General features: G+C 45.9%; 1 protein-coding gene across 1 annotated transcript; it reads left to right on the top strand.

The window, feature by feature from the left end:
• The first annotated feature begins 1,087 nt into the window (after positions 1-1,087).
• LOC123078112 (uncharacterized) lies at positions 1,088-6,608 on the top strand. Its single transcript, XM_044500513.1, has 4 exons — positions 1,088-1,307; positions 3,874-3,967; positions 4,032-4,136; positions 5,996-6,608. The coding sequence occupies exons 1-4, from the start codon at positions 1,162-1,164 to the stop codon at positions 6,323-6,325; spliced, it is 675 nt and encodes a 224-aa protein (XP_044356448.1). The 5' UTR covers positions 1,088-1,161; the 3' UTR covers positions 6,326-6,608.
• The last annotated feature ends 21,131 nt before the right edge of the window (positions 6,609-27,739 follow it).

Below are 27,739 nucleotides of genomic sequence, written 5' to 3'. Positions count from 1 at the left end.
TAGTCAACTAGAGGCACACTAGGGACATGTTATGGTCTATGTGTTCACACATGTATTACGATTTCCGGATAACACAGTTATAGCATGAACAATAGACAATTATCATGAACAAGGAAATATAATAATAACCATTTTATTATTGCTTCTAGGGCATATTTCCAACAGTTCCCGACGAGCCTGAGACTGGCCAACCATCATCGATTGAAACTTGAGCCTGAATACAAGACGTATAGCCGCGGATAGCGCGACCAAGACAAACCTACATGAGAGAAATAACCAGATCTAGGGACACATAATCTTCCACACTCCTCTCAATGAGACGAAGAAGCACTACCAAAATGAGGACGAGGCGGGGACTTTATTCCATGTCGACGACGACGCCATCGTCTTGCCACCACTAATCGGAGACATACCCCTTCCTTTACTCCTAACTCTGCCTCCATTGGACCGAAGCCGTAGGGTCTCTGCCCTCTCCCATCGTCGGAGCGACAGAGGGTAGGGGGCCCTTGGTTTCGACGGCGAGCTAGGTTAGATAGGCCGCCGTATCTAGTGGCTGGAGGAGGATGAGGAAAAGAAAGCTTTGGAACACATAACACATGTATCTGCTTTTATTTCGAGGTTTATTTTGAGCATTAACAAAATCATGCTATATGAGATGTATGCCACAAATGTATGTTGAAGTCATATTTTAAAGGAGTTCTAGTGATATAATTTTGTATGGTAACTCATATAATTTTGATCTTGTTGACGATCAACGTAAAATTTGAAATGCGAATCAAGCCTCATATGTCCGGCTGGAGCGAATACTCTGTTTATAAGATATTTTAATCCTGCTGTTGCATCTTATTTCATAATAAGTGGCAAATGGAAATCTCAGGAGATAAACAATTTTTTTGTCAGCCTGCCTACTTTTGAGTCTTGGCTGGTGTCTTTTTATTTGTAATATTTACTCCCTCCGTCTCATAATATAAGAACGTTGGAGTAGAACACATTCATTTTCGTATAAAACATAAAAAAGGAAAAAAAATAAAACCAGCGTGATGTGATAGGTAGTAGGGGGAAATAAAATGAAGAGCGGAGAGAAGAAAACTTCACTTGAAGTTCCATAAAAAAAATCTGGAAGAAGCGCAAAAGACCGGAGGCAAAAAAAACGGCGACCAGATGGCGGAAGTGAAATCGACCGCCGGGGACGTCATGGACGCGGCGGCCAGCAGCGCCGGGCAGAGCGCTGCCAGGGTGGCCGATCTGCTCCGTGGGTTCCTCGCCGTGCAGCAGCGCCGCGCCGAGGCTTACTCCAAGCTCCGAAGGTACCGCTGCTGCCCTGCCCCCACCCTCCCTCGCCCCCCTTAACCCTAGGCCTTCACTCGAGCACCCCGAAGCAGGAACGCGGGCCGCGCGTGGCACGCCGCGCGAGGGCCCGGCCGGGGTAGCGGTCCATGGCATAGAGAGCGTCTTCCTCGGCGCCGGTGTGGTTGGGGACGGATCAAACCTGGCGTCGAGGGGAAACACACACACGAATGCAAGGGTATTGTGGGCAAGTTATATGTTAGATTTACGCGAGAATTTTCCCCATCAATCAAGAAAGAAAATAAGCGAATAGGTTAGGTGTTGGAAGAGTTTGATACAATTCTTTATTTTCTTTTCAAAGATCATATCGGATGCTCTGTTGAACAGTTGACTCTGCCACCAGTGTTGTATAGTTGTATTTATGCGTTTTGCACTGTTCCCATCGTCTACGGCTCATCCTACAAGTGGGAGTGGGAGTGGGAGTGGGAGGCAGAGTTGGAAAATGTGATGAAAATCCGAGAATGTTTTTTAGCTAAAAAAGAATACTGGTTTTGCAATAACCATGCCCATCACTCTGTTTGCAGTAGGCGCTCTTCTGTTGGAAATCTAGATTAGGCCTCATTTTTGTGATCATACAGTAATGCTACAAAATAAAATATCTCTCTATTTGGACTTAAGCAAGATAGCGAAAAAAATAACGGTAATGATAACTCCCGAACGTTCGGGAGTTAAGCATGGCAACCCGCATGGCAACCCGAACGGGTTTAGATGGCAAGTTTAGTTTGCGTGAGATTAGGGAAACATGGCAATTTTCTGACAAAAAAAGAAAAAGGACGAAGTTGCCATCCCCTATGAACTAAAGTTGCCATGTAAAAACGTTCGGGACGAAATGCTCAAAATCCGAACGTTCGGGAGTTATTGGATTCCAAAAATAATCTCCATATGCCCTGATAGCAGTATCTTAACATCAATAGTGGAGTTCTGTCTGCCAATGCACACTGCTGACAACTATTCTATAAACCGTTGTTGGCGTATGCTGGGCAATTAGAAGGAAAACGTTTGCGCTCGGCCGCGCCGGACGCGCGCGCCTTCCGATTAGATGTGATCGAACGCTCCATCTTTTCGCCCACGTTCAATGACCCACGCGTGATTTTCTGAGGCCCACCACCTCTCCTATCTTATCTCCTCCCGAAAAAAACGTGGCCCATTTGTTTGCTATAGCGCATCGTCTCCTACCTCCAGAAGCGTTCCTGCAAGACGGCTCCACCGTGTTTTTTTTTCTGATCTCCGCACCGTGGTGCACAGACGCTCCCGCGACGGAGGTGCTGGGACCATGCTGGGGGCGCCGCAACGGAGGTGCTGGGACCGCGCCGTGCCGACGAGTCTCCATGGATGACCATGGTGAAGGTTGTGACGCCTACGAGCGGACAACGATGCTGGAACCAGCATTTTGTTTTGCTTCAACCGGCCAAATCCAGAGCTGAAACCACAGTTGTTCTTTGCTGCAACCGATAAGCGAGTTGGAAACACACCTGGTTTTTGCTACAACTATATCATTTTTTTGCTACAACCCGCGTCGCTATTTGCTACAATCTTCGGCAGTGTAGTTTGGTGGCCGATGACGACAAACAGCTGCAACCGGGAGATGAGAAAAGTTACAACCCATGGTGCGAAAAGCTACGACCGGCAACAAAAAAAGCTACAACTGTCGGACTGACGTGCTGCAACCAACGACGGCGAACTTGTGGCCGGCGACGGCAGATAGCTGCAACCTACGACCAAGGAGCTGCAACCGGCGTCCAGTTTTGCTACAATCTGAATTTTGCCGTGCTACCACCGGCGTCGAGTTTTGCTACAACCGGTATCGACAGTTGGAAAAAAAGCTTCAACCTGTGTAGGAAAAGCTTCAACCGGCGGTGAAAAAAGCTTCAACCGGCTTCGGGAAAAAAGTCTCAACCCGCACACGCCGACAGTGCGAGCAGCGACGCCGAGAACTGCGGCAGACAGCACAGTGGTGTTACGGCGGCGGCAACTAGGTGCAACGACAGAGAGACGTGGGGGGCGGGGCAGAGCATGCTGCAATCCGGTATGGTGATTCAATCACTATCACGCGCCGCGTGAAGAGGAGCGGCAAGCGGCATGCGAGCAGGTGCTGTCGGGGCCGCCGCCGCTGACGAGCGCGACCGCCACAGCTCGAGAAGGACTGCTCGACGGGGGAGCACTACTGCGCGTTGGGCTGATCGAGAAGGACTGCGTGCGTTGGTGGGAGGTTGGGGACGAGAGAAGGGGATCTGACGGCTAAGAGTGGCCAGATCAGACGGGCAGGGTGCGACCGGCCCAAATTTGGGCCGGCGCACCGACGCCTATCACTAAATTCTAATTGTTGCAAGATGCTGGTGTATAACCGTGTATGGTTAAGAACTATGGTTGTTGCTCTGGCTGTGAAATACACCTGTGCTGGCTGTGCATGCTTTGCTTAGCTTCGGATACTGCGTTATAAATATTATATATGAAGATTATTGCATGAAAACTACCTTCCTATTTAAGTTCATGAATTTGATCACTCAAACTATGAAAGTTTTGCAGTGGGTTTTCTGAATATATGGCTAATGGAGGTGAATGCGCCTATCAACAACTATGTGGGAATGTTACAGCCGAATTTAATGATTGCTCAACACAGGTTAAATGCTTTACTCATACATTTTTATCATAAAAGGTGAGATATCTAATACTGCTTACTACAGATTCTTGAAATGGTGTCCCTCCTGTCAAAGCCAAGTTTTTGTCGTGGAGATCTTGCCAACTTATTGAAGGATGTGCAAGCATGTGAGAGAGATAAGTTGCAGCTGGTATGCTTTCAATATCTCCTGTATTGCTGTATGGACTTCAATATAATTCGATGTTTTTGAAAAGCTGTATAAAAACACCAATATACCAAATTTGTGTTTTATTTGATTATGGTGACATTACTTTGTTCTGACCCGAGGAAGTTTATTATGGAGATGCAACTGGACAGATGAGAAATTAAAGTTGGCTCTTCTGTGCTGTCATTCTAATCGTTTTACTAAATGTCAAGTTTACCTTTTTAACAACAACAAAACCTTAGAGTCCAAAACAAGTTGGGTGTGCTAGAGTTGAAACCCATAAGATCTCGAAACCAAGTCCTGGTTCTGGCATGTGGATAGCTATCTTCCACGCACCCCTGTCCATGGCTAGTTCTTTGGTGATATTCCAGTTCTCCAGATCTCTCTTTACGGACTCCTCCCATGTCAAGTTTGGTCTACCCCTACATCTCTTGACATTATCAGCATGTTTTGACCGTCCGCTATGCTCTGACGCTTCTAGAGGCCTGCGTTGTATATGCCTGAACCATCTTAGACGATGTTGGACAAGCTTCTCTTCAATTGGTGTTGCCCCAACTCTATCTTGTATTACCTCCGTCCCAAATTAGTCGTCTTAGATTTGTCTAGATACGGATGTATCTAACACTAAAACGTGTCTAGATACATCCGCATCTAGACAAATTTTAGTCAACTAATTCGGGACGGAGGGAGTATATCATTATTCCGGACCTGATCCTTTCTTGTGTGACCACATATCCATCTCAACATGTGCATCTTTGCTACACCTAATTGTTGAAAATGGTCTTTTAGTTGGCCACCATTCAGCGCCATACAATATTGCAAGTCGAATCCCCGTCCTATAGAACCCACCTTTTACCTTTAGTGGCACTCTCTTGTCACAGAGGACGCCAGAAGCTTAGCGCCACTTCAGCCATCCATCTTTGATTCGATGGCTCACATCTTCATCGATATCACCATCCTTCTACAAATTTGATCCCAAATATCTAAAGGTGTCCTTCTGAGGTACCACCTGCTCATCAAGGTTTACCTCCTCGTGCCAAGCAGTACTGAAACTGTACCTCATGTACTCAGTTTTAGTTCTACTAAGCCTTAAACCTTTCAATTCTAAAGTCTGTCTCCACAGAACTTTCTATTAACCCCTGTCCGACTATCTGGCACCACATCGTCCGCAAAGAGCATACACCATGGGATATCTCCTTGTATATCCCAAAGCAAAAAGATAAGGGAGCTGACCCTTGGTGCAGTCCTATTTTAATTGGAAAGGCATTGGTGTCGCCATCACTTGTTCGAACACTTATCACAACATTATCATACATGTCTTTGATAAGGATAATGTACTTTGTTGGGTCTTTGTGTTTCTCCAAGGCCCATCATATGACATTCCGCAGTATATTATCTTAGGCCTTCTCCAAGTCGACGAACACCATATGCAGGCCCTTCTTTTACCGTTTTCATTAGGGAAAATTGAATTAGCACCTCAAACCGAAAAGACTTGTCAATTTTCATTTGCAATCATTGTTTGAACAGCGACATCCATCTATGTATCCATTCAGTTGTCTCACAGGGATAAGTTTGTTTGCGCATGATAGTATCTGCTCTAATAGCATGATAACCACTCTGATCTCGTACCGCGGTAGTACTTGGCCTGCTTTACTGATGTTAGTGCTTTAACACATTCTTCTCTATCGGCATTACCTGGATTTAAATTTATACTATGTTTTGCGACAAATGCAACCTGTGCTGTTATCATCATCTTGTATACTGTTTTTGCTGCACTTTTTTAGTCGAAATTTCCCCCAGTCACTTGTCAGCTTGTTCATTATATCTCTGGTTGGTTGGATCAGACAGCTAGGATTCAGGTGTTGAAGAAGGCTGGCCGTCCTTCGGAACGCCTGGTAAACCATGAGCACTGCAGGTCAAGCAGCACGTCCCAGCATGTGTGTGCGAACCTCAAGGAGATAACCGAGGCTTCCGGCACGGAGGACGCAGAGGCGGACGCAGAGTATGACGCTGCTCTGAAGGAGGCAATACAGGGCATTCAAGAGGCAGTGACTAGCATAAACGAGCACATGGAGGAAGTGCGGTACGAGATCGACGCCCTCGAGGCTGACACGGTTGACAGCAGGCTGAGTGAAGTCGAGGAAGCGTTCCCGGATGCTCTGTTGATAGAGTAGAAGAGTGATAGGTGCTTAAGTCTTACTCCCTCCGTTTCAAATTACTCGTCGCAGAAATGGATGTATCTAGAACTAAAATACATCTAGATACATTCATACTTGTGACAAGTAATTCGGAACGGAGGGAGTACCAGGGAAGGGTTTCTATTTGGAGAGTTAGAGCTGTTTTCATATTGTTTATTTTTGCGACAAGTGAAATTGGATAGCCTGTTTCTACTAACAACAAACAAATGAGTGTGCTAGCTATTTGAAAGAGGTGATATGAAGATTTTATTTTAGCTAATGTGTGGTGTTTTATTTCAAATTTTGTCCGGAGCTCTTGCGGGCGCGCTTGACGAGTCCTGTAATCCGGATCTGAACAAGGTCCAACGATGTCTCTTGCTCAACCGAACTGCCCTCTCCTAGACTCCTATCCGCTCCACTACGGCACTGCCGAGCCCGGCTGCCAGCATGCAACCTCCTCCAAGAAGTGCCTCAGCTTCCTGTGCCATTCTTCGGCACCAATAATCAAGGATCATCGTCTCTTTAGAAAATACACGTACTCCCGAGCTCAAGTGCTCTCCAATAAACAGTAAAATCGAAAAAATAGTAAAAAAATTCAAAAAAATCTGAATTTTTTGGTGCAAACTTTGACAATTGTTTTTCATGCTTACAAAAAATTATCATAAGATGGCATTTCTGGAAGTCGTGGTAAAAAAACAGAATCGATGCTCCCAAAATGCTATTTTTGAAAGCATTTTAGAGTACTTAACTTTTTTTGCCAAGACTTCCACGAATGTGATTTTGGGGATGAAAATTTCCAAGCACTGAGAACACTTGTCTAAGTTTGCACAAAAAAATTCAGATTTTTAGAATTTTTTGAATCTACTGTTCATCCCGAGCTCAAATGAGCTTGGGAGTAGAAGGGGACTTTCGCACCTACTGGTGGTATTCTTCACCTCTTAGGCTGCGTTTGGAATGTTGGAGTTTTGTACCCATAGGCATTTCTTGCACGAAGAACTAGAGCAAGAAGCAGCCTAGCAGCAAACCGATCTAGATCTAACCTAGATCGGGGAGAGAGGGGGCATCAATAGCAAGAGGGTCGGCCGGAGGCTTGGGTATCCTTTGGTGTGCCCCTCCCCACGTAAATTTGCAAGGAGGGGGGAGGGGGTCGGCCGACCAGGAGGTGGAGTCCTCCTGGACCCCTCTCTGTTTATTTTAGGGAGCCCTCAGGTTGGTTTGCCCCCCAAGCTAGGGGACCGGTCGACTTGGGCCCCTTTGGGCCTCTTGCTCCCAAGCAACCTGAGGGTGGCCCAATGGGAACTCGAAAACATTCCATAAATTTGCGGAACCTTCCGTAAGCTTCTGGGATCATCTGAAACTCTTTTGGAACCCTTCTCATTCTCCATCATATCATAGTACTCCTACATGTCGCTAGTCGTTAAACATGTGATCCTATAGGTTTGGTAATATGTGGACATGTCCAGACCACCTTCCGGTCAATAATTATTAGCGGGTTTTGGACAACCACATATCAACGGCTAATTTTTTTAAATAATACAATTTTTTTCATTAACTCGAGGAATAATACACGGATTTGATTTTTTTCACAAATAATACAGCGCCGGCTTCGCTGTAGCCGATTGGATTCAATCGGCTTTCTGTAAGCCGATTAGGCCCATTCGGCCCCAGTCGGCCAGGGCGAAGCCGACTGGCCTGTTGGCCGTGCCGAAGCCGACGAGTGGTGCACTGCATGGCACATACTACAAGTTTGAGAAGGGGCACGTACATGGAGTTCCAAGTGCCCATGGATTGTACGCGCGCACCGGTTGATCAGGTGATTACCCTAGCACATACTGGCCAGGTAGTACGTAATTCTAATACACATGTGTCCCAGTGTATGTACACATACATGAATACGCGTCCGCCTTGCCGGTACATACATATGTCCTGATTACCCAAATACCGGCAAATACGTATGCCCTTGTGGCCAATTACCTGATCGATCAACGGCGTGAATACGTGTCTGCCTCGCCGGTACGTATGCATCTCCCGAATACCAAAATACCGTCAAATACATACGCACTTGTGGCCAATTACCCGATCGATCAACGGCGTGAATACGTGTCCGCCTCGCCGGTATGTACGTATGTCCCGAATACCCAAATACCGGCAAATACGTACGCACTTGTGGCCAGTTACCCGATCGATCAATGGCGTGCTGTGCATTGCTTGGATGCTCATGCGTGTGCAACGGATGGAAAGATAAGCATCAACGCATTTATCTTAAAAACAGCTTCGTGTGAATATCTCTTTCAAAAAGATCTGACCGGCTTCGGCGCCCAATGTGCCATGCAGTGTCGATGCACCACCCGTCGTCTTCGGCGCGGCCAACAGGCCAGTCGGCTTCGCCCTGGCCGACTGCATGCCTATCGGGCATCGCCTGGCCGAATGGGCCTAATCGGCTTACGGAAGCCGATTGAATCCAATCGGCTACAGGGAAGCCGATGCTGTATTATTTTTGAAAAAATTCAAATCCGTGTATTATTTATCGAATTAATGAAAAAATTTGTATTATTTAAAAAAATTAGCATATCAGCTATTTTTTTAAATAATACAAATGTTTTCATTAACTCGAGGAATAATACACGGATTTGATTTTTTTCAAAAATAATACAGCGCCGGCTTCGCTGTAGCCGATTGGATTCAATCGGCTTTCTGTAAGCCGATTAGGCCCATTCGGCTCCAGTCGGCCAGGGCGAAGCCGACTGGCCTGTTGGCCGTGCCGAAGCCGACGAGTGGTGCACTGCATGGCACATACTACAAGTTTGAGAAGGGGCACGTACATGGAGTTCCAAGTGCCCATGGATTGTACGCGCGCACCGGTTGATCAGGTGATTACCCTAGCACATACTGGCCAGGTAGTACGTAATTCTAATACACATGTGTCCCAGTGTATGTACACATACATGAATACGCGTCCGCCTTGCCGGTACATACATATGTCCTGATTACCCAAATACCGGCAAATACGTATGCCCTTGTGGCCAATTACCCGATCGATCAACGGCGTGAATACGTGTCTGCCTCGCCGGTACGTATGCATGTCCCGAATACCAAAATACCGTCAAATACATATGCACTTGTGGCCAATTACCCGATCGATCAATGGCGTGTGTGTCCGCCTCGCCGGTATGTACGTATGTCCCGAATACCCAAATACCGGCAAATACGTACGCACTTGTGGCCAGTTACCCGATCGATCAATGGCGTGCTGTGCACTGCTTGGATGCTCATGCGTGTGCAACGGATGAAAAGATAAGCATCAACGCATTTATCTTAAAAACAGTTTTGCGTGAATATCTCTTTCAAAAAGATTTGACCGGCTTCGGCGCCCAATGTGCCATGCAGTGTCGATGCACCACCCGTCGTCTTCGGCGCGGCCAACAGGCAAGTCGGCTTCGCCCTGGCCGACTGCATGCCTATCGGGCATCGCCTGGCCGAATGGGCCTAATCGGCTTACGGAAAGCCGATTGAATCCAATCGGCTACAGGGAAGCCGATGCTGTATTATTTTTGAAAAAATTCAAATCCGTGTATTATTTCTCGAATTAATGAAAAAATTTGTATTATTTAATTTTTTTAGCATATCAGCTAATTTTTTATAAATAATACAAATTTTTTCATTAACTCGAGGAATAATACACAGATTTGATTTTTTTTCAAAAATAATACAGCGCCGGCTTCGCTGTAGCCGATTGGATTCAATCGGCTTTCTGTAAGCCGATTAGGCCCATTCGGCCCCAGTCGGCCAGGGCGAAGCCGACTGGCCTGTTGGCCGTGCCGAAGCCGACGAGTGGTGCACTGCATGACACATACTACAAGTTTGAGAAGGGGCACGTACATGGAGTTCCAAGTGCCCATGGATTGTACGCGCGCACCGGTTGATCAGGTGATTACCCTAGCACATACTGGCCAGGTAGTACGTAATTCTAATACACATGTGTCCCAGTGTATGTACACATACATGAATACGCGTCCGCCTTGCCGGTACATACATATGTCCTGATTACCCAAATACCGGCAAATACGTATGCCCTTGTGGCCAATTACCCGATCGATCAACGGCGTGAATACGTGTCTGCCTCGCCGGTACGTATGCATGTCCCGAATACCAAAATACCGTCAAATACATATGCACTTGTGGCCAATTACCCGATCGATCAATGGCGTGTGTGTCCGCATCGCCGGTATGTACGTATGTCCCGAATACCCAAATACCGGCAAATACGTACGCACTTGTGGCCAGTTACCCGATCGATCAATGGCGTGCTGTGCACTGCTTGGATGCTTATGCGTGTGCAACGGATAGAAAGATAAGCATCAACGCATTTATCTTAAAAACAGTTTCGTGTGAATATCTCTTTCAAAAAGATCTGACCGGCTTCGGCGCCCAATGTGCCATGCAGTGTCGATGCACCACCCGTCGTCTTCGGCGCGGCCAACAGGCAAGTCGGCTTCGCCCTGGCCGACTGCATGCCTATCGGGCATCCCCTGGCCGAATGGGCCTAATCGGCTTACGGAAAGCCGATTGAATCCAATCAGCTACAGGGAAGCCGATGCTGTATTATTTTTGAAAAATTCAAATCTGTGTATTATTTCTCGACTTAATGAAATTTTTTGTATTATTTAATTTTTTTAGCATATCAGCTAATTTGTTTTAAATAATACAAATTTTTTCATTAACTCGAGGAATAATACACGGATTTGATTTTTTCCAAAAATAATACAGCGCCGGCTTCGCTGTAGCCGATTGGATTCAATCGGCTTTCTGTAAGCCGATTAGGCCCATTCGGCCCCAGTCGGCCAGGGCGAAGCCGACTGGCCTGTTGCCGTGCCGAAGCCGACGAGTGTTGCACTGCATGACACATACTACAAGTTTTAGAAGGGCACATACATGGAGTTCCAAGTGCCCATGGATTGTACGCGCGCACCGGTTGATCAGGTGATTACCCTAGCACATACTGGCCAGGTCATACGTAATTCTAATACACATGTGTCCCAGTGTATGTACACATACATGAATACGCGTCCGCCTTGCCGGTACATACATATGTCCTGATTACCCAAATACCGGTAAATACGTATGCCCTTGTGGCCAATTACCCGATCGATCAACGGCGTGAATACATGTGTGCCTCGCCGGTATGTATGCATGTCCCGAATACCAAAATACCGGCAAATACATACGCACTTGTGGCCAATTACCCGATCAATCAATGGCGTGTGTGTCCGCCTCGCCGGTATGTACGTATGTCCCGAATACCCAAATACCGGCAAATACGTACGCACTTGTGGCCAGTTACCCGATCGATCAATGGCGTGCTGTGCATTGCTTGGATGCTCATGCGTGTGCAACGGATGGAAAGATAAGCATCAACGCATTTATCTTAAAAACAGCTTCGTGTGAATATCTCTTTCAAAAAGATCTGACCGGCTTCGGCGCCCAATGTGCCATGCAGTGTCGATGCACCACCCGTCGTCTTCGGCGCGGCCAACAGGCCAGTCGGCTTCGCCCTGGCCGACTGCATGCCTATCGGGCATCGCCTGGCCGAATGGGCCTAATCGGCTTACGGAAGCCGATTGAATCCAATCGGCTACAGGGAAGCCGATGCTGTATTATTTTTGAAAAAATTCAAATCCGTGTATTATTTATCGAATTAATGAAAAAAATTGTATTATTGAAAAAAATTAGCATATCAGCTATTTTTTTAAATAATACAAATGTTTTCATTAACTCGAGGAATAATACACGGATTTGATTTTTTTCAAAAATAATACAGCGCCGGCTTCGCTGTAGCCGATTGGATTCAATCGGCTTTCTGTAAGCCGATTAGGCCCATTCGGCCCCAGTCGGCCAGGGCGAAGCCGACTGGCCTGTTGGCCGTGCCGAAGCCGACGAGTGGTGCACTGCATGGCACATACTACAAGTTTGAGAAGGGGCACGTACATGGAGTTCCAAGTGCCCATGGATTGTACGCGCGCACCGGTTGATCAGGTGATTACCCTAGCACATACTGGCCAGGTAGTACGTAATTCTAATACACATGTGTCCCAGTGTATGTACACATACATGAATACGCGTCCGCCTTGCCGGTACATACATATGTCCTGATTACCCAAATACCGGCAAATACGTATGCCCTTGTGGCCAATTACCCGATCGATCAACGACGTGAATACGTGTCTGCCTCGCCGGTACGTATGCATCTCCCGAATACCAAAATACCGTCAAATACATACGCACTTGTGGCCAATTACCCGATCGATCAACGGCGTGAATACGTGTCCGCCTCGCCGGTATGTACGTATGTCCCGAATACCCAAATACCGGCAAATACGTACGCACTTGTGGCCAGTTACCCGATCGATCAATGGCGTGCTGTGCACTGCTTGGATGCTCATGCGTGTGCAACGGATGGAAAGATAAGCATCAACGCATTTATCTTAAAAACAGTTTTGCGTGAATATCTCTTTCAAAAAGATCTGACCGGCTTCGGCGCCCAATGTGCCATGCAGTGTCGATGCACCACCCGTCGTCTTCGGCGCGGCCAACAGGCAAGTCGGCTTCGCCCTGGCCGACTGCATGCCTATCGGGCATCGCCTGGCCGAATGGGCCTAATCGGCTTACGGAAAGCCGATTGAATCCAATCGGCTACAGGGAAGCCGATGCTGTATTATTTTTGAAAAAATTCAAATCCGTGTATTATTTTTCGAATAAATGAAAAAATTTGGGTTTTTTAAATAATTATTATCGAGCGAATTTGCCTCACGTTACATTAGAAAACCCAATGTGAGACTTTTACGGTATCCCTGCGATCAACACCTTGATAACTATACCTAGTTATCCTCGTTACCGGGTCTGTACTCTTTTCTTGTTTTCATATTCCGATATCCCCATACCTAACAACTTAGTCACTATACCTAGCCAGACAATGCTGGACATCGTAATACCGAGTGTGCCTGGAATGTATCTCTCCATCGCCGAAGGGGCAAATCTCAGTCTTAACATATGGAACACCACACCATAATTTTTTCTGGTGTATCTCAAAGTTGCCTTTATTATCACCCAGGTATGGAGTAAAGTTTAGCAACCCCAAAGCAACAATTTGGTATCCAAGTCTGTGATATTCTCTTGGTCTAAGGGCCTAAGTAAATGTTAACGCTTTATATGAAAATACCAATAACATATTAATGACGTGATATCTCAGTATTTCATAAGTTCGGTCCATCCAACACCATCGTTAACCTAAGAATGTGTTCTCATTACTGTGAGCATCCTTATTACACTAGCAATGCCCATGGTCCAGAACACAAAACCAACAACACATGAGCTAGTCCAGAGGCCCGACTAGGGATCTGTTTGGCCTTTATTGATCTTTCTACACATGCAACTAGTTTCCTCCTAATCTCACATTCAAGACCATTGCAATTCTAGCATATTAATGTGAACTTAATTATGAACATGAAAATAGAATAATAACAACTTTATTATTGTATCAAGGGCATATTTCCAACAAGATGCATGTTCAAATGTTGATACATCAATTTATCTATGTAATGCAATGCAACTATAATGTCATGTGATGTCATGTGTCGTGGCAGCTTCTTTGTGACTTGGGCGACCTTACCAACGGCGGGTGTGGGACATGCTCGCCACTAGCAGGGTCTTGCATCAGTGGCGGTTGAGAATATCCACCCACCACCAGTAACATGTATACAAGTGGCGGGTGGTCACCATCACCCGCCACTGGTAAGTGGATTATGAGTGGCGGGCAGGCACCCGCCACTGGTAACCAGTTCTGCATTAGTGATTATATATTTTATTGTCGTAAAACATTTATTAGTATAAACATAATAGAAAGAAAATTCTCATGCATGTTGGCATATAGATTTTTTTTTCCTATGCATGATTGATGTGCGGCGTTTAGTGCTCGGGATACATGGAGCCCTTTATTTGACACATTAAAAAAATGTATTCAAAGTTTCGAAAAAATATGGATTTATACTACGTGTGTTTGAACTTTGACGAGAAAATACATTGATTTGCGAGCTACGGGAAAAGTGAAAATCGTTGGTTTTATATAGTGAACAGTGCACAAATTGTTCACTGTTTTCAAAATCACCAATTCTCATGACAATTTGCACACATGCAGTATACATCCATATTGCGTTGTGTTTTCCTTTTCAGTTTTTTTTTTGAAACTTTGAAATTTTGTTTTGATTTTTTTTTAAATTAGCTCCATGGAGCTTGAGCACCAAAACTCATCTCTGGTTGAGGTGGACCCTTTTCCCGTGCACGTTGCATATTCAGAGAAATAAGTTAGTAGAGGCTAGCTATTTAGATATAGAAGATAGGAAATCTACACCCTTTCAATTCTTTGATGTTCATCCAAGCTGCAACTCATTCGAATTTGCATTTTCTCGTGACTCGACAGTGCCAGACAGCTATTAAAACTTATGTTGTGGTAAGTTCAAAGGCAGCCTGAACCTTTTTACTCTCCATAATTATTGTCATGGTTTTAGCTCAAATTACTTTTTTTGTTTATCAGGAAGTTGGAACATAAGGAAAAAAAGGCTCAGCAATACTAACCTTTTTTTTGCGAGAAAGCAACACCAAAGACATCACGCTATCCTCTCTTTTTTTAGATTATTATAGCTTCACATGGGTTACAAATCATCATCCACTGGATCGACTCTCATCCTCAAAGCAGCTCCATGATGTGATCGAACGTTACCATTTTCCCACCAAAATGATACTAACAAAAATGTAAACAAAAGATAGTGACTCCACACCTTACACGGGAGAGATACTTTGTGCACTTTTCAAATGATCTCATGGTTTCACATGATGACATACATAACATGTATAATTCTATACATGATGGTTTGCCAACGGCAAAAAGAGGTATGTGTCATGACTCACGTGTGCATATATGTAGTAAAAGTCACATGCTTTTTACACCACAAAATGTATTCCCTCCGCCCCATCTTACATTATGGGATGGAGGGAGTAGTATTTTATTACTGTCAATTTAAAAACTTTACAAGTAAGATGGGCAGGCTTGATTTTTCAAAAGAAAGAAAACCCTTGAATCAGTAGGAAAAGATCATATTGTGCTTATATATTATACTAGTAGAACGCCTGTGCGTTACTATAGCCTACAATTCATATACGTGAATCAAATAAATGATTATGATTGTCTCCAAGGTCGAAGCCCACTTCTTCCTCGTATGCCCGGGTGTGTTCGGACATCAAATGGGTGCCCAACATGCTCCGAAAATTCAACCGGACAGTTCGGACCCCCAACCCATATGTGGGTTATAGGGTTTGCCGCTGTAGTGGGACATTTCTAGCCGGAGCCTTTTCCTTTAAAACCGGACAGCGCCCACCACACCTTAGCCATGTCACCCTCTCTCCTTTACACCGTACCCCCCCATAGACCGCCAAGGAGGAGTCCCCCACCCCCTGCTCTCCAACCTGATCCCCTTCCCCGTGTTTGTGCTGATCCACCACCGCGATCAAGAGGGAGGAGGCGTGCGCCACCCGTGACGCCCCTAGCCAAGAAGGCAGATCTGATGTCTCCTAAGCCATTGCCATATTGTAACATATAGTTGAATGTTGTGCATTATCACGAAACAAAATAGGATGTCCGTTATTGGACATGCAACTGATACGCCACCGTGTTTGTTATTAACTCTTGTAGCAACCGACCAATGCATTTACCCTTCTATCATAATAAAAAACTGTACGACTTGATGAAAAAAAATGAACCGCTCACTCATGAAATTTGTTGTCAAGCCATCTACAATGAAATGCAATTTGCCACATTTTCTAAAGTAGGAAATTTATCCGCTCAGAAAACCATAACTGAATAAACCAACCCCAACCCCCATCCACAACCACATCCACACATGCCGCATAATATAAGTGGAAGGCCCACATGTGTCCACATAATTTTTAGTAAGACAAGTGGGCATACCACACATCACATAATCTCACGTCAATGATCGAATAAGCTAAATTGTTGTACCAAAACAAAATAATGATGTTGTACACTTCAAGTAACCTACTACTGATGTATCATAGTTTTTGTTGAGCAATTGTATATAACTTTAAAACATTAATGCCAGTTTTAATACCACAGTTGCATCTAAAAATAAATTCATCTCAATGTACACTTGAAGAACAATCCACTGTTTGATTCCTAGTTCTTTCAGTTTTATCCCCGAACACACTTACATACACAGAAAATCAGGAACTGTGTTTGGATTGATGATATTGATACAATCACACAGGGAAGTCAATCATGATGCCATCTCTTTATAGCAAGAAAAAACAAGATTTCACCTTGTTATTTTAGGGACATATGTGTTCAGAATTTTAAACTTGCTTCTTCAGGTCAACAGAGGACAAGCTAACAATAATAAAAAGTACAATGTTAGCTGCTGCTTTTTTGTGGTCACCATGCAGAATTAGATCATCATCATTACAAATAAGCATTACAATGTTCACATTTATGTGACTGTCACAAGAACATAAAAATAATAGCAGTGCATGTATTTTCATGTGGTAAAATACTACTAATTTGCACCGAACCAATAAGTTAAGTAAGTACAATATAAAGAAATCTATCTAGTTGCATACTATAATTAAACGTCCATGGTTGCCATGGAACAATACACTTGTTCACAGAGACATTGATCAAAACAACGTTATAATTTACAACATGTTGTGTACTTCCAAATTAAACAAAATCTAGGTCACTCATACTCAAATTTCAAGTAAGCATATTATAATCGTGATTCAGAGGATCGAGGGAACGAGTGCAGTCGAAGAGGAACGATGGAGGAGCCTGGGATCCTAATAGTGACGATACTTATGACCTTGAGAACTCGAGGAACCAATTGCAGGAGCTGCTTGGTGTCCCTGGGTTCAATGACGCTTGTTATGGTGCGATGCCCAATAGGAATCTTCCACTCCATGGTTGATTTATTCATTGTCTCATTGAAAACCTAGATTGCGGAATTTCGGAAAAAAGAATGTCAGTTTCTTTTGTTTTGTACCGCATCTTTTTTTAGGAACACCAAATGATAACTTTCATTCGATATGTGCACTTTCAGCAGATTAGCTATGTACATAGGGGCCACTTCTCTCTAATCATAATCACTATCTTTAGGGTAAGTCCAGTACTGAGTTGAAATGGACCGGTGCCAACCAAGAAGAACCCGGGAGTTTCTCGGAATAGCAACGGCTCAAATGGCCGACCTTGTTCTCCACATAATTTTTATAAATATTTATTAGCACATATTTTTTCAATATCCCCTAACTTTGAACAAAATATACCATGTACATGCATACCTACGTACATTATCAACACATGATCTCACACAAACACATCATTTATAGATCTTTCAAAAGAGTGGGGGTTAAGTTGTGCTAGCGCATACTTGCAAAAAAAAGTTGTGCTAGCGTATCACCTAGTCATGGATTTTTCAGGACTGCAATAAAAAAACATCAAACTCTGAATAACAGGCTAGCAAATCGAGCAAAAGGAGAGTATTGAGATTCCTTGGTATCACGGCTTCTGCATATTTATGGTTTCTAGAATGAAACAAACTTGTACGACTCCAGCTGCACCGAGCAAGGCCGCGCAGGGCACGGAAATTGTCGTATGTCTTCCAGATGGAAGAAACAGGGAGGTTGTGTGGCGGGGAAAGGGCCCATTGAATGCATGGTAGGCCGTGGGGGACTCTGATGAGAGACTGTGTGGTGCGGGTAGGCCGGTGGCGGCGACGCGGTGTGGTCTCATAGAGAATCTTTCAAATCCAGAAGTGAATCGCACTAATTTCCTTTACGTAAGGCAGAGTTGGGTTTTTGGGGGTATTGGTGTGGTTCAACGGGAGGCAATGAGGAGATGCCGCAATGTCGCGGGAGCAATCTCTCCCGCAACCACCGCTAGCAATCACAACCACCACTAGTAGCCATTGCAGGGGGCAATAGGGTGAGGGTGGGCGGTAGGCTAACGCTAGGGCGCCGCGGGGTCACGGTCGTGCCTACGTCCATTCCTTGAGGAGAGAGAGAGAGCTAGGTGCAGATAAACTAACACCACCTCGGTTTGTGGGTTGGCCTAGGCTCCCGGGAAATCACCACTTCGGTTCGTAACGAAGAATCGTGATGGGTGCAGATAAACTGATGAGGGAAAAGAGAAAAATTGGTGGGGGAGTGGAGGGCATGCCATCGGTACAATCCCCAATGATTAGAAAGAGGGGATGTGAACATGAGGGAGATGGAAAGTCCTTGCACCGCGGGGAGATAATTTCAGGACTTTATTTCATGGCTGGTTGAACAAGATCTTATGGCTCAGAATATATCTTCATGCATGGTACTGAGGGACAGTCAATCAATCTAATCAGATTGCATCCCAATTTTTGAAAAGAGGGGATTGCGTCCGGATTCCTTCTCTCTGGAGCGATTTACTGCATTTGCTCATGGCACTCATAAATAGCCAACCAATTTAATAAGATTGCATCCAATTTTAAGAAAGGGAGGATTGCTTCCGGATTCTTTCCCCCGCGAGAGATTTGCTGCATAGAAAAATTATGGATCGGAATGATTAGATGAAAAACAAATCCAAGGACAAAAAGTCGAATGTGGAAGGTGGAGGGAAAAATCGGTTTAATTTTTTGTTTTATTTGGTCACACAAAAATTATATCAGAAAAAAGAAAACCAAAACATGTAACTTAAAAATACGAAATATAAAAACGCGCACACGCGTCAAATGGGCCGGCCAACTTGGCAAGAGTAGTGGAAGTCAAAGAAGTTTGGATTTAGTTGAGATTTTGTTTAGATTTGATTTGAATGAGTTAATGCATGAAATTGTTTTAGGAAAGTGCTAATTTGATTGAGTTAACGTACGCGCCAAATGGGCTGGCCCAACTTGGCCGCGCTTCAGCGAAAGGTTGCCCGTGTGACGCTCACGAGCGAAATATAGAGTTTGCCGAGGGGTTGGTGGGAGTGAGGCGGGACTACCAAGTCCGCCTTTAGGAGTAGAGATTTTGGTACGATTTGATTTGAATGATTTAATGCATGAAATTGTTTTAGTAAAGTGCCGATTTGATAGAGTTAATGCATGCGTCAAATGTGCTGGTGATGTCTATGACGCAACTTTATTCTTGTAGACTCGTGTTGGGCCTCCAAGCGCAAAGTTTTATAGGACAGTAGCAATTTTCCCTCAAGTGGATGACCTAAGGTTTATCAATTCATGGGAGGCGTGGGGTGAAGATGGTCTCTCTCAAACAACCCTGCAACCAAATAATAAAAAGTCTCTTGTGTCCCCAACACACCAAATACAATGGTAAATTGTATAGGTGCACTAGTTCGGCGAAGAGATGGTGATACAAGTGTAGTAATGATAGTATATATTGATTTTTGTAATAGGAACAATAAAAAACAGCAAGGCAACAAGTAACAAAAGTGAGCACAAATGGTATTGCAATGCTTGAAAATGAGGCCTAGGGTTCATACTTTCACTAGTGCAATCTCTCAACAATGCTAGTATAATTGGATCATATAACAATCCCTCAACATGCGATGAAGAATCACTCCAAAGTTCTTATCTAGCAGAGAACATAAGAAGAAATTGTTTGTAGGGTACGAAACCACCTCAAAGTTATCCTTTCTGATTGATCCATAGAGCTATTCCTATAAGTGTTACAAATAGCCCAAGAGTTCATACTAAAATAGCACCATATGATACACATCAACCAACTCTAATGTCACCTAGATACTCCAATGTAACCACGAGTATCCGTGAGTTGATTATACGATATGCATCAAACAATTTCGGATTCATAATACTCAATCCAACACAAAGAACTTCAAAGAGTGCCCTGCTGGAGAAACAAGGACGAAAACGTGCATCAACCCCTATGCCTAGATTACCCCAATGTCACCTCAGGAATCCGTTAGTTGAGTGTCAAGACATACATCAAGTGCTCTCAAATCCAACAAAGTATTCAATCCGATAAAAGTGAAATCTCAAAGGTAGAACTCAATTCATCGCAACAACATAGAGAGGGGAAAACACCATATGACCCAACTATATTAACAAAGCTCACGATACATCAAGATCATGCCAAATCGAGAACACGTGAGAGAGAGAGATCAAACACATAGCTACTAGTACAAACCCTCAGCCCCGAGGGTGGACTACTCCCTCCTCATCATGGTGGCCGTCGGGATGATGAAGTTGGCCTCCAGTGATGATTTCCCCCTCTGGCAGGGTGCCGGAACATGGTCTAGATTGGTTTTTCGTGACTATAGAGGCTTGCAGCGGTGGAACTTCTGATTAGGGGTTATTTCTGGGGGTTTCTGTATTTATAGGATTTTTGGCGTCGGACTCATGCTGAGATGGGCCTCGAGGGGCCCACTACCCACCATGGCGCGCTAGAGGGGGGTGGCATGCCCTGGTGCCTAGTGGGCAGCATGCCCCCCCACTAGTACAACGAGGTGCTATATAAACGGTTTTTAACCCCTTTCCGCGACGGCATTTGGAACCGTCGCCAAGTGCGTGTGGGCGATAGGGGGGTCCTTCCCACATGACCCATAAACCATCGGGGATAGAGAGCCTTGATGCATACAGTTTCTGATATTTCGAATATCCCAAACGTTTCATCCTTGTTACTCGTTTGTGCTCGCATTGCCATCGCAATCGGAGTTTTGTGGTTTTACCTATAACTAGGCACATTCCAGGCACGGGAGTTTTCCAGGCACGTACCAAACTGGCTCTACGTTTACGATGCCTGGCACATCACAAACAGTCCATGATTGTAAACTGTGTATGATAGGTAGACAATCACACACATTTATTTTCCCCGCATTGTTTGTGATAGTGTCTGACATCACACACGCTTCACAAACAGCAACTGTGTGCATTGTTACACACGTTTCCTCTCCGTGAACCGTGTCGGATTATGATGTATATCGCACATGCTGTGCTTTATAGGCCGTGTGCGCCGTAATGACCTGCACACCCTAATTTCACTCTAATTTAATTGCTACTATTTAAAATTATAGCTAATTTGAACTTGAAAGTAGGCTATAGCTTTATTCATATCCATCAGGTTCAAACAACCAATGCATTATTCGATTCACAGGTACATATGTTCAAGAATTACATAAGCACCAAATAAAGAATGATGAACCAGGGTTCTATACTTGTACTAGTATAGATGGTAAAGAAAGAGGCGACAACCATTCTGGTTGCTGAACAAGGTGAAGCGGAATGGCCCTATTGTGCTCTCCTGGATGCAGAAGGCACGCACGACTCTAGTCCAACCCCTTGTGATGGCCGGCCACCAATCATGTAGTTTGATAGGTAATCTTGAGTAAACTGCTTCATGATCCACTGCAAAGGAAAAAACATTCAAACATTGTCATCTAACACAACTCATTACAGGCAGTAAAAATAAGGCTACAGAGTTCTTACTTACCATCCCGTAGTTCACTGTTGTCTTGCATAAAGTGTAAACAAATAGTTCGATTGACATCTTTTGACCCATTTTAATAACAATCTGTATCAGTTTCCTCACTTGATGTTGGTTCATGAATATCTCATTGCCCCATACACAGAAAGGGTCGAAGTGTGGATCTTTGGCAATGACATATGTACCTAAAAGCACCAAGTTAATATTAGAAGCTAAACAACAATTGCAAAATGATGTAGTACAACACTCCCTCCATCCCATTATATATGATTTTATTACATGTATATCTAGACATCACCAGAACATTAAGGTAACACTCTTCCTTGTTGCTATGTAGCCTAGGATTGCATATTTAGTCATTCAGTACAATGCATGTTGCTATGTAGCCTCAGATATATAAAATATGGCCCTAGTTAACCTACTGATAAATGGGTTACACATATATTCAATGAAATGTCCGATTCGACGACTAATCCCTTATCACCCCTAGGCTATATGGTACCAGCTACCGATATCCTGAACAGTGAGTACAAATAAGCAATGAGATGAAACTAACCTCGATGGAAAACAACACTGTTCTCAATATTGTCCTGTATGAGTACATATGAAAGCATTTTAAGCACAACAGGCTAAACATCAACCAAATATATCCATGGTAGACAACATAATCTACAAATGATAGCTTCAGTGTGCAGGTTTAAGCACACTAGTTAAGCAAAACAAGAAGTGGAAAGGTGTGTTAACTGCATCAGGCATAACATTTAAAAATAAGCAAATAGTCATTCAAACTGGTATTGTGCAGGTCTACAGTACACTAGTTATTGTTAAAAAAATGAAAAGTGTTGAGGATATAAACCTTAGAGTCACCCGCCCGGAGGGGCCGGGTTACTCATAATGGTCATCGCCTGAAGCCCGGCGCCAAGCTTGAAGACGACGGGCCAAAGATGGGCTTAAGACCCGGAGATGGCTTAAGGCCCGTAGTTACAACCGCTATTATGGTAGAACTTGTAGTGTAAGGCAAGAATAGTTGAGAGTCCGAGCCGGACACTCTTATGAGCCGGCCGGGACTCTGAGAGCTGCTGGGCGTCAACCTCTCTATATAAAGGGACGACCTGGCGGCGGTTTAGGAAGAGAAAAGATCTCGTCGAGAGCCAGGCATAGCAATTAAGCTCCCTGGTCATCGAAACCCTAATCAATACCACCTCAACTGGACGTAGGCTTTTACCTTCACCGTAAGGGGCCGAACCAGTATAACCCTCGTGTTCCTTGTCCCGTTAACCCCTTCAAGCTTCCTAGCTGCGATGGCTCCACGACTAAGTCCTAGCTCGAGGACATCTGCCGTGACAATTCCACGACAGTTGGCGCCCACCGTGGGGCCAGCGCACGGTGGATTTGAGTTCTTGAAGGGCAGCTTCGAAGGGCTCAAGGGATACGCTGTGGGCCGGATGACCAAGAGTCGTCGCGGCAAGCTCTACATCGACGATGCAAACTGGGGCCCCGACGCCGGCTCAATTGAGTACGGGTACCGGGTCCCCTTCGGCGGAATTCATGTCTTCATTGGCAAGATTGGTGAGCCGGGCCCTGAGCCGGATCTCTGCGCCGATCTCATCGAGACGGCTCAGCGTGCACGACCCGCCCGGGCCCTACCTGCCTTGAAGCATGCTTTTGTGGGATGTATCCATGGAGGGCTCTCCGATGGATCTGGATCTGGTGATGAGACGGCCGCCGGCTCTGACGGTGAGTCGTCCACAGATGAGTCAAACTCATTGTATCAACTTCAAGATGGCAGGCTCAGGGGTTGTTCCGATGGTGACAGTATTCCGGACCTGTCTGAGCCGCCGAGCCGGGTTGGAATCTTCATGGCCGGTGCACAGCCTGTTCAGAACCCTGCCGCTGGGTCGGGAAACCCGGTGCCCTCGCCGGCTCAGGTGCTGATGGATCTCACGGACAAGATGACGACCCTGTTGACCGCCACGGTTGACCCGGCGGATCAAGCTCAGCATGACGCGGAGGTGGCGCAGTTAAAGTTAGATCTAGTGAAAGCCAAGGAGGATCTGGCGGCGGAAGGGATCAGGATGGCTGCGGAGAGGGCGGCTCTCGACGCCCAGACTCAGTTGATTCAGGCGCAGTCCTTCCGGCTCACGATGGATCAGAACGCGTCCAATGAGGTCATGAGAAGGAGGCATCAAAAGGCCCAATCTCGACTCCCTCCGGTCTACGATCCTCGAAACCTCTTCAACACGCCAGGTGCAGGGTCTAGTAACCCGCCGGGAATCATAGTGCCCGGGTCTGGGACCCTTGTTCAGCCACAAGTGATGGGGCCTCCCCGGGTGAACCCTGCCCCGCCTCAGTATGTGCCAATACCACCGGGTCATTATGCTAACCCGCTGGAGAACATGGTCGCCGCAGCAGCACGCCTAGCGGCTCTCCCAATTGACGACGACTCTCCAACGGCTATTGAAACCCGTCGGGTCAGAGAACTCCTTCAGACAGCGCTGGCACAGCAAGAGGCGTACTCTTACAGCCGGGACATGATCCACTCAACCCCTCGTCCAGGCCGGAGCCCGAGTTATAGCAGACACATGGTCTCAGCGACCGGCTCAAGTAATGTCCGACGCCATGACCCGCCCCCTCGCCATGGCCCGGCTCATAACGGAGCCTTTCACGCAACATACCAAGACAGAGCGCGGCAAGAGGCGGAACAGGTGCCTCAGTTGATGGCTTACCAGACACCCCCGGCTTATCCGACGACTTCCGTCGACGTGGGTATCCCTACGAGGACTGGAGGTGTCCCTTGTTTAGTGCCGGCTCTCCGCAATGAACGTCTACCCAAGGACTTCAAAGGACCTAGGAAGGTGCCTAATTACACGGCTGATTTACAACCCGGAGCCTGGATCGAGAGTTACGAGATGGCCATGGAATTGCTGGAGGTCAGTGAAGCGGCAATGGCCAAGTACTTCACCATGATGTTAGATGGGACTGCCCGCACTTGGTTGAAAGGGCTACCACCGAATTCCATCGGGTCTTGGGCTGAGTTGAAAGCCCGGTTCATCCAAAACTTCAAAGATACCTGTAGGCAGTCTATGTCAATTGTGGATTTGACTAACTGTAAACAGCAGGAGGGTGAGTCTACGACACATTGGGTTCGCCGGGTCAAAGAGATCATACATTCATCGGATAAGATGGATGCCGGCTCTGCAGTCTTAATGTTGGAGCAGAATTATCGTTTCCTGCCCCTGAAGATGAAACTCGGGCGGCTTAAGCGCGACTGCAATGATATGGGCACGCTGATGGCGGCCCTCGTCAAGTACGCCGATTCTGATAGTACCAAGGACCCCGCTTCAGATGATGAAAGGACAGGGAAGGGAAAGAAGAACGGCAATGGCAAGGGTCCTCAGCATTACCTGGGGAACCAAGGAGGTGGCAAGCGTAAGGCCGACGGCAGCCTAGAGTTCGTGGCCAACGCCAGCTCACAGGGTAATAACCAGCGACGCAAGGGGAGGCCACCTCCCCGAGCCGGCGGGTCAGGCCCGACGCTGGAGCAGCTGTTGAATGAGCCTTGTCCGAGGCATGGCTCTAGGGAGAAGCCAGCTACTCATCTATGGAAGGATTGCGCAATCATGAAGGCCTTCAAAAATTCCAATGCCTTTAATGGCAACAATGGCCCGGGCGGCGGCTCAGGCGCTAGCGGTTTTCATGGCCCGGGCGGCGGCTTACATTCTAATCCTCAGAACGGTCAAGGGGGCTTTAATCAGCAGTCTGGCCAGGGTCATCAACAGCAGCAGGGGGGTTATCAGACCAATCCCAAGCAGCTTAACCGTGGACAGTATCATGTATTTACCACCAGTCTGTGTAAGCGAGATCAGAAGCTTCATAAGAGGGCTGTGAATGCTGTTGAGCCGGCGATTCCACGCTATTTAAGATGGTCTGAGCAGCCTATTGTGTGGAGTAGGGAGGATCACCCTCCCCGGTTTGATAATCCGGGTCACTTGGCCCTGGTGGTGGCTCCTCAGGTGGGAGGATATAAATTCACTAAGGTACTCATGGATGGAGGCAACAGCATCAACATCCTCTATTATGAGACTTTCCGTCGTATGGGGTTGATTGATAAGAACCTCAGCCAGTCCAATACTATTTTCCATGGCGTGGTGCCTGGTAAGTCGGCTTATCCAGTTGGTAATATCGAGTTGGAAGTGGCCTTTGGAGACGAGTACAACTACAGAGTGGAAACATTGACCTTTGAGGTGGTCAAGATAAGGAGTCCGTATCATGCCATATTTGGGCGGCCGGCTTACGCCAAGTTCATGGCACGGCCGTGTTACGTGTATTTACATCTCAAAATGCCGGGTCACAATGGGACCATTACGGTTCATGGCAGCCGCAAGGTGGCCTTGGAGTGTGAGGAAGGCGATGCGGCTTATGCAGAATCTGTTTGTGCAACAGAGGAGTTGAAATTTTACAAGGACAATGTTGACCCAACAGATATGACCTCTCTAAAAAAGCCGACTACGGAGCATGAGCCGGCAATGAAATTTAAGTCGGCTGATGAGACTAAACTTGTTGATTTCGTTCCAGGTGATTCATCTCAGCAGTTTAGCATCAGTGCCAATCTGGATCCAAAATAGGAAAGCGCGCTCATCGAGTTCATCCGTGAGAATAGGGACATTTTCGCATGGAAACCTTCTGACATGCCAGGTGTACCTAGAGAACTCGCTGAGCACACTCTCAATGTTGATCCGAAATTTAAGCCGGTCAGGCAATTCCTTCGGCGGTTTAATGAAGAGAGGTGGAAAGCCATTGGAGAAGAGGTGGCCCGGCTCTTGGCAGCCGGGTTTATTGTTGAAGTCTTTCACCCAGAGTGGTTAGCTAACCCGGTGCTCGTGCTCAAGAAGAATGGCACCTAGCGGATGTGTGTGGACTACACGAACTTAAACAAGGCATGTCCGGCTGATCCTTTTGCCCTTCCCCGTATTGATCAAATCATTGATGCTACGACGGGTTGCGAGCGCTTAAGTTTCTTGGATGCTTATTCTGGATACCATTAGATTAAAATGGCAGTTAAGGACCAGGAGAAGACGGCGTTTATCACTCCCTTTGGAGCCTTCTGCTATGTGTCTATGCCTTTCGGACTCAAGAGTGCACAGGCGACTTATCAGCGTTGCGTGCAGAACTGTCTTCATAACCAGATTGGGTGCAATGTTCATGCCTATGTGGATGATATTGTGGTTAAGTCCAGGGAGAAGGAAACCTTGATAGATGATCTGAGGGAAACCTTTGATAATCTCCGGGTCTACAAGATGATGCTTAACCCGGCCAAGTGTGTTTTTGGTGTTCCTGCAGGCAAGCTCTTGGGTTTCTTGGTTTCTAACAGAGGTATTGAAGCTAACCCAGAGAAGATCAAGGCAATCACCTCTCTGGCTAAGCCGGCGTGTATAAATGACGTCCAGCGCCTGGCGGGTCGTATTGCTGCTTTAAGCAGGTTTATAAGCCGTTTGGGTGAGAAGGCCATGCCATTGTACCAGTTGATGAAGAAAACTCATGACTTTGTCTGGAATGATGCTGCTAATACTGCTTTTGAGGATTTGAAGAGACAGCTGGCAGAGCCCCCAGTCCTTGCTGCTCCGGTTGACAAGGAGCCTTTATTGCTGTATGTAGCTGCTAACACATGGGCCGTCAGTGTGGCTGTGGTGGTGGAGCACAAGGAAGATGGTAAGGAGCATCCGGTTCAGCGGCCGGTTTATTACGTCAGTGAAGTGCTCATCGAGTCCAAATAGCGGTATCCACATTGGCAGAAGCTTGTTTATGGCGTATTCATGGCAAGCCGGAAGCTTAAGCACTATTTTAAGGGTCACCCTATCACTGTGGTTAGTTCTGCCCCCCTGGGAG

Source organism: Triticum aestivum, chromosome 3D (genome assembly GCF_018294505.1).
Source record: "Triticum aestivum cultivar Chinese Spring chromosome 3D, IWGSC CS RefSeq v2.1, whole genome shotgun sequence".
In the NCBI taxonomy this organism is placed as follows: domain Eukaryota; kingdom Viridiplantae; phylum Streptophyta; class Magnoliopsida; order Poales; family Poaceae; genus Triticum; species Triticum aestivum.
Note: the sequence above shows the minus strand (reverse complement) of the source record. Positions and strands in the feature narration are given on the sequence as shown.